General features: G+C 35.0%; 1 protein-coding gene across 1 annotated transcript; it reads left to right on the plus strand.

Moving 5' to 3' along the window:
- The first annotated feature begins 1,890 nt into the window (after nucleotides 1-1,890).
- Nucleotides 1,891-7,849, plus strand: LOC100814575 (serine/threonine-protein kinase PBL27). Its single transcript, XM_006597473.4, has 5 exons — nucleotides 1,891-2,471; nucleotides 3,277-3,476; nucleotides 3,692-3,881; nucleotides 6,032-6,423; nucleotides 6,740-7,849. Exons 1-5 carry the CDS (start codon nucleotides 2,321-2,323, stop codon nucleotides 7,349-7,351), a joined length of 1,545 nt encoding a protein of 514 aa, XP_006597536.1. The 5' UTR covers nucleotides 1,891-2,320; the 3' UTR covers nucleotides 7,352-7,849.
- The last annotated feature ends 418 nt before the right edge of the window (nucleotides 7,850-8,267 follow it).

Below are 8,267 nucleotides of genomic sequence, written 5' to 3' on the forward strand. Positions count from 1 at the left end.
AGAATAATAAATTAGCACATAAATTTTCAATTAAAAAAGTAATAGAATACTTTTATATTTAATTTTGACTTAAATATATTTTTAATATCTATATTTTGGGTATTTTATTTTTCTATGGTATGTTTTAGTGTTGTCATTATATCAACGATCTTTCACACAAACATGTTTCAAATACTTAAATGACAAATAATTTTATGGAGAATAGAAAGTAAAACATCAAAATTATAAAGACTAAAAATGATTAAAATAATTTTATTAAAATTAAAAACAAAATATTCAAATTATAGAAACGGAAAAAAATATTTAAGTCAAATTAAAATAAGAAAATAAATTCTCGTTCACCATCACCATTTTATTATTCCACCATTCATCCTCTCTTTCCACCATCCCAACCACAAAAGTCACTGCACTAAATAAGTGAACTCAAAACCTAATAAACCGCTGGTGGCAAACCGCAACTCATAACTATGAAAATTTTCAATAATTCAATCCACATTTTCGATTTTTAGATTATGATCTAGCTCGAGGGAGTTTAGGTTCAGAATTGGTTTGTCGAAAGTGGTGGCTCTTTTGTTAAGATAGTGGAAGGACAAAATAGATCGTGGAGGGACAAAATGAAAGGATTTACAACGATGGTGGTGAATGATGATTTTAATTTAACATTAATATCTATCTATTTCCTATATGTTGAATATATATTTTTTAGTTCCATAAAATTACTTTGGTCATTTTAGTTCCTAAAACATATTCACATGTGAATGATAGCTTTAACATTTTTTTCACAATAGAAACTGAAAAATACAAAAAAAAAGTTTCAAAAACTAAACTAACCAAAATAATATTTGTAGGCAACCAAAATAATTTTTAATGACTAAAAAATGTTCAAATTATATTTCATGAAATACTAATTTAATTTTTAAGTATATACAGTATTTTTTAATTTTAATTTTATTTATTTATTTTAAGCTTAAATATTTTTAAAATCCTTGATAAATTAATAAATTTTATTGTGGATCTCACTTTTTTTTCTTGTTTGTATTGAATAGTTAATAAACAAAATACATTATTTTTTTATCATTATTATTTTGTTTTAATCCTTTTAATATATTTATCATTTTTATCCCTAAAATATGTAGATTATTTGTTATCAGTCCCATCAAATATTTTTCAAAGTAACTCATAAAAAACCAACAAATACTAAAATAAAAATAGATATATTAGAATTAAAACAAAATAAACAGGACAAAAACAAAAGTTGTGTTTTCATAACACAAACAATTAGGACCTCAAACATATTTGAATTTTTATTTTATTTATTTATTTTCAATTTTAAATTCAAATCAGAAAAATCTGTACAATTTACCAATACTCATCAGTATCGTACAATTTTGCCCTAGTGGGTAGATCAACCATCACCTATTGCCCCCTTTCTTTTCCATCTCTCCTGAATGGGTTCTTAATTCTTCGTGCGAAGAAAATTGCGATTTTATAGTTTTAAACTAAATAACCACAGACAAATTGTTTTACTTTAAATGTATGAATTAACTAAAAAAATATTTATATACTAGTATGCTAAGTTAAAAACTTAATAATAACATAAAAATACAAGAAAAAAAGAAATAAAAGTTGTATGTCGTTGCTGGAGTTGAACATGTGTTAGCAATGCCCATCACACATGGTAAGGGCGGGTCCCATTTCCCGACCGCGATGATGATTATTAAAAACTCACAAATGTACATGTACATGTTTGTAATTATTGAGAGTTGCAGGGTGAAAGTGAAACTTCGTAGCAACTCAATGGCAACATCGTAATAGAGATTGTGTAACGCAATTGTTGAATTCCAATTGTGTTCCCTAATAATTAATTACCACCCCAAATAATAATTCTCCATTTCCAAATTTGAAAATTCCCTTCCCTTACACTTTTTTTTTATTATTATTATTATAGTCTATAGTCTATAGATATATAAATATTTTGCCTTTCTTCTATTTTTATTTATTATTTATTATTCTTCCTTTACCTTGTGTTTGTGTTTCACCACACACCAGTTTCCTCGATTGGTTGATCTGCTTTCTGGGGCATGTTGGTGTCGATGAGGATCATGTTCAGAAGCATCCACAGTGAGTTGTAGAAGCCGAAAGGGAAGAGCTTGATGGTGATTTCTGAGATGGGTCTTCTGTGGGTGTGGGTGTGGGTGTGAGTGTGAGTGTGACTGTGTTGGCAGGCTTTTTTCTGAAGGGGGTTTGCATTTGTTGTCATGAGAGGCATTATTCGTTGGTGGGTTTTGTGAGGGGTGGCTTTGATTTGCTTGGATTTGATATGGGTGGGTGTTTTCCTTGTTTTGGATCATCCAACAAGGAGGGCAGTGGTGGGGTGAGGGTCAAGGAGGTGCCCAACAGAGATTCTTCTTTTAAGGAAGCTGCTGCTTCTGTTGTTCCTCAGTCTCACCACCCCAGCAGGGTTAATTCAGGTCTGCCTCCTAATTTTGGCAACTTTCTTTCTCAAACTTCTCATGCCCTCTTTGATTGGATGATGGCTTCCTTGGCTTGGTTTCAATTGTCCTCAATTCCCCCTTTTCTGTACTTTTTCTTGGTTTTTCTGGCCATGTTTTTCAATCCAAGTTGTTGGCTGCTTTGATCTGGTTCATCTGAGGCTGTGCTTGTACTGGTGCAGCCAGTGAAGTGATTTGATGGGTAGTTGATGTGTTTTAGCTTCTCTTAATTGAATTGTGTTCCTACTAAGGGCTCCTAGTAACATCTTTGGGGATCTGTCCTTGCCTTTGGATATGACAAGTACATCACATTGTTTCATAACGTTTTCCATTTATTTTTTTGACAGTTCTGGGATGCAGGGTCCAATCCAATTGCTGCATTTTCTGTAGATTCTTCAATGTAGTAGTCTTGTAGATAATTTATTGATTTTAACCAAGATGATTTGTGCAGAATGCCCTTATCTAATTAAACATTTAGTTCATTCAGAAGATAGGTACTGAAAATTTTACAATCCGGCCTGGAATTTGTGTTGCCGGACAATTGGAATTGTTAAAACTACTTGAATCACATTCTAACTGACAACGGGGTGTGATATATGATTTAACAATGAAAATCTTGTCATTGAGCAATTTAAACCAACATAGCTCAAGCTGTGTTAAAGTATTACGTGTAATTATGTATCAACGTTGTGATATCACCTTCTGTACATATTTTTGTTCTCTAGTTTATCAGATATGTTTCTCTTTAGCTTTGACTCCTTCTTGTCTTTGATTATCCATTTAGATAAATCAAAATCACGAAGTGGCGCAGATACTAAGAAGGAAACACCAGTTCCAAAGGATGGCCCAACGGCCCATATTGCTGCACAAACATTTACGTTCCGAGAACTTGCAGCTGCTACAAAGAATTTTAGGCCAGAATGTTTATTAGGCGAAGGAGGTTTCGGGCGTGTTTACAAAGGTCGCCTTGAGACCACAGGACAAGTAAGTTGTGGTTGCTGCTATGAAAATTTTGGATTTATCGTATAGTGAAGCTCAGCCTAATGCCTTTCATATGAATAGGATTCATCAACTTTCACTTTGCATTTTTATCTTAGAAAAGTTATTTGTCTGCTGGAAATTTTCCCATTGATTATTGCTCTGTTACTATAACTATGCCTCTTTCGTAATCTTCATTAATGAAATCATTCTCTTCGCAGGTGGTTGCTGTAAAACAGCTTGACCGAAATGGTCTTCAAGGAAATCGAGAGTTTTTGGTGGAAGTTCTTATGCTCAGTCTCTTGCATCATCCAAATCTTGTGAACTTAATTGGCTATTGTGCTGATGGTGATCAGCGGCTGCTTGTTTATGAATTTATGCCATTGGGATCTTTGGAGGATCATTTACACGGTCAGATTGCTTTCTTTTTTAACTGATATCTTTGCTTCTTCAACTATTGTGCTTTCATATTATAAAACTATAAAATATTAAATTTCATGTTATTTCAATCTTTTTAATTTCTTAAATGTCAAAGGAATGCTATAACTTGTAGGATAAAGTGGAGAAGGAAAGTGTAGGATTCATTCTTGAATGGGAAATTTCTTTCATTCTATGGTTAAATTCACTGTTATCAAACAAAAGAACTTATGTGCTTTGGCTGTGTCCTTTCCTTTCTAAATAAAATGGGGGAAACTGTATATGACACGAAAGCAGGGAGAAAACAAATAAGATTGTTATCACGTGGTTCAAACCTCAAAGGGTGAAATGTACCATTACAGAGGCATTAAAAAAAAGAGAAAATGCATCACAATTTTCTATTTCTACAAATCAAATAATATTAGGAGTTAGGAAGTTAGCCAGGAAACTTTTTGTAGTTTGTTAATAGAAGGGTTAGACAGTTAGAGGGGATTTGAGAGGTAACTAAATAGGAGGAGGATGTAAAGGAGAGGCATTCTATCTTGTATCATTGTAGATTGAGCTTTTTCTCTTTGTGAAAGGAGAAATAGTTTGTGAAGGGGGAACCCTTGGAGGAGATTGATCTCTCCTATTTTCTGTTTCCATTCAATTCAATAAAATATTTCTTTCCTTCCCATTAATATTCTTGGTGCCTAACAATTTATCTTCTCCTTCAGCTAGTGAAAGGGTGTTGCGCATTAGGAGATCATATATCTTTGAATAAACATCATAGATTCAAATTAAAATAATAGAACTGTAGGACTGTAGGAGTAATTAGGTTAAGTTGAATTTGGTTTCAATAATGGTAGCAATGAACTTGCTTGATAGAACTTACTTCTGCTGGTGGCATGGGCTGGCAACATTAGATGATATAGGATGCCTATATTCTTCACCGTCAATTTTATTAACCATTCATTCAATCAATCTTCTTTGTAGTAATTAGATTAGTTAAGCCATAAATGTTGTACAATACGTGCTAATTTAATGTCATTTTTTGGCTTGAGTAAGTTCTCAACTGGTTAAGGAGAAAGCTAAAAGATGATTTGGATGTTACAACTCTGGTAAATTAGGGTGCATTTTGAAGATCTTTTTTACAGTTTATTTTGACTTATCTTGAAGCATACGAGCTTGTGCAAGAGTTTGTGAGATCTTATAAGAACAGTTTATCATATGTATATAAGTTGTTTTGAGCTTATTTTAATAAGTATCTAGTATATCTAGTATAGCTTATAAAAACAAGATACAACTTGTATGAAAACAATTTAACCCTATTTCTTCTTTGATTAGAAACAACTTATACGCAAGAGCCCATTTGGAAGAGCTTATTTACAGCTTATTGAAGTGTATTGTATGCCAAAGTTTTTTTATTACACTTTGGTGTAAATAGTTTGATTTTTTATCAGCATAATCTTCATAGTGGGAACTTTATCTGTGAAAATTTGACTTGAAGTAACACTGTTGAGTGATGCTTTTATGGGTTTGTGTGTGTGTGTGTGACTGTGTTGGGGGAGACTCATGAGATCCTCAATAAGCTCTGCCAAAAATGTTCACTACTCATGTTAGTGGCCCTACTACCTAGGAATCAGCAAAGCTAGTATCTGACGATTTAAGATAAGGCCTGCTACAAATCTATTTGACTCCAATGGCGTTGTAGATATGAGCTGTCTTCTAGTAAAATTTGATTACAGATCTGAAATTTTGATGTCACTTATGAGGCTTGGTATTCCATCTATTTCGTTACAGTCTAACAAGTACCAACTGAACTGTATTTTTGCAAATAAAATAAAATAATCTCTTTTGCCTGTATTGCTGTTTAGATGTTGTTACTTGCTTGACATAATGCATATTGGTTTATGTTGCAACTGCAAATATGCTGATTTATATCTGGACTGGCTAGGTGCTAGTGTGCCAAAATTCTGCTAATCTTTTGGAAAGGGTGTATTATCTATAATGAACAGACCCTTCGATAAGTTCTTTAGAAGCTCATTACAATGTTGGTTTACATCACCAATAGACATTGCTTTCAGTTTGTTATTAGAAATTAACCCATATAAGGTTTCAGCCTATACACTGGAGAAATTTCTGACACTGAATCTCTTTTCCAGATCTTCCTCCTGACAAGGAGCCTCTGGACTGGAACACTAGGATGAAAATAGCAGCTGGAGCTGCAAAGGGATTGGAATATTTGCATGACAAGGCAAATCCGCCAGTGATATATAGAGACTTAAAATCATCCAACATCCTCCTTGATGAGGGTTATCATCCCAAGTTATCAGATTTTGGGCTGGCAAAACTTGGTCCAGTCGGCGACAAGACTCATGTATCCACACGAGTAATGGGAACATATGGTTATTGTGCCCCAGAATATGCTATGACTGGTCAACTAACTCTGAAATCTGATGTCTATAGTTTTGGTGTTGTCTTCCTTGAACTCATTACTGGGCGCAAGGCTATTGATAACACCCGTGCACATGGAGAGCATAATCTTGTTGCATGGGTAAGTATCTCTCACTTGATCATCCTTGTGTTATGTCATGTTTGTATAAACTTCTCCATAATTCGAAGAAAATACTCGGCAAATGAAAAAAAAACTTTTCTCATAAGCTAAAATTAACTTATAAGGTTTTTTTCATTTTTCCTTCTTATTTTCTCCTCGGCTTCTCCTATAGGTGCTTATGGAAAATCTTATCCAAACAGAACCTTAGTTCTAGGTTATAAATCATGTGAATTGGTTGGTATGTTAATATTTCTAAATTAACACAACATATTTACAATTATTTGTCTTCATATTCTTGGGACATGGAACTTTGTAGGCACGGCCGCTTTTCAAAGACCGTAGGAAGTTCCCCAAAATGGCTGACCCTCTACTTCAAGGCCGTTACCCGATGCGAGGACTATACCAAGCACTTGCAGTTGCTGCAATGTGTCTGCAGGAACAAGCTGCTACAAGGCCTCTTATTGGGGATGTGGTGACTGCTCTCACATATCTGGCTTCACAGACATATGATCCAAATGCAGCCAATCAATCCAACAGGGTTGGTCCATCAACCCCTAGGAGCAGGGATGACAGAAGGAGCATGGCAGACAGTGTGGACAGCCCCGACCATGGCCGGCTCGGCTCCCCTTCCACCCACAGAAATTCACCCGACTTCAGGAAGAGAGACAGCAGGGATCCAAGCACCGCGACCGAGTTAGGCAGGATTGACACCGGTGGGGGGTCAGGGAGAAAATGGGGATTGGATGATTACGAAAGGCAGGATTCTCAGAGAGACAGCCCTGTAAATACTGCAAGAGCCAGAGAGACTCCGTGGAACCGCGACCTGGACAGAGAGCGTGCGGTTGCAGAAGCGAAAGTGTGGGGCGAGAACTGGAGAGAGAAGAAGAAGGCAAACGCTGTGGGTAGCTTCGATGCTACGAATGACTAAACAGACACGGGGAACACCAAACCAACTTACTATTCATGTATGATCGAGTCAGAGGAGAGAATGTGTTGGTTTTCATGTCTATGCGCGTCTTGAATCCAACTATGACTGTTCTCCCACGTCATTCTGGTAGTTTGTTAGTCATCATCATGTGAAGGAAAACAATACACATTTGAAAAAAAAACAAAAATTGGGGTTTGGGAGGGGGGGGGGGGGGGGGGGGGGTAGTGTGGATTGGGGTATTTAAAATGTAATGATGAAGATGGTGCAGAATGTGAATTCAAGATCCATCCATGTCAATGTACTAACGATTTCTAGGTTCATGTTGCATAGAGCAGCAGCAGCAAAGGCGTCTAATTTTTGGCCCCATAATTGGTTTGTATGATGGGTGGAGCTTGGTGGATGCTGGTGTCATTGCTGTCACATGTGTACTCGTACAGTATCTGTTGTATGTCTGAGTCTATGTTTTCGGCTTATACCAAAAAAAAAAATTATTTTCCACATGGCTCTTCTTTTGTCTTTTGCACATGCAATGAATGAGGATGTATGTCCACATAAGCAGACATGTCACGATGAGAAAAAAGTTTTCTATTGGCTATCTGAATCAAACCTCCAAACTTGTAAACCATTTCATTATTAATTCGTATCCTTATTCATTTATCTAAAGAACTGTTATTAATTTATTTCTTCATGAAAGGGTGTACCAGTTTCGAACAGAATTCTAGGATGTTTTCCCTGTTATCGCAAAGGTGAAGTTGATTTTTTTGCATGCTTTAAAATTACATATGTATATAATTAAAAGACATGCTATAATTAATTATACATTTTTTTAGCATAAAATAATTATCCTAAATATAATAAAAATATTGAATAGTATCAATTCAAATTATTGGATAGTGTTAATGTAGAAAACTAACTA

The sequence above is a fragment of the Glycine max genome, chromosome 15 (genome assembly GCF_000004515.6).
Source record: "Glycine max cultivar Williams 82 chromosome 15, Glycine_max_v4.0, whole genome shotgun sequence".
NCBI lineage: Eukaryota > Viridiplantae > Streptophyta > Magnoliopsida > Fabales > Fabaceae > Glycine > Glycine max.

What these genes read in the sequence shown, in the direction of transcription:
- LOC100814575 (XM_006597473.4), top strand. Translation starts at nt 2,321, where the DNA reads ATGGGTGGGTGTTTTCCTTGTTTTGGATCATCCAACAAGGAGGGCAGT. An exon ending in CCCCAGCAGGGTTAATTCAG is followed by an intron (nt 2,472 to 3,276) that starts GTCTGCCTCCTA and finishes TTATCCATTTAG; the next exon opens with ATAAATCAAAATCACGAAGT. An exon ending in GCCTTGAGACCACAGGACAA is followed by an intron (nt 3,477 to 3,691) that starts GTAAGTTGTGGT and finishes TTCTCTTCGCAG; the next exon opens with GTGGTTGCTGTAAAACAGCT.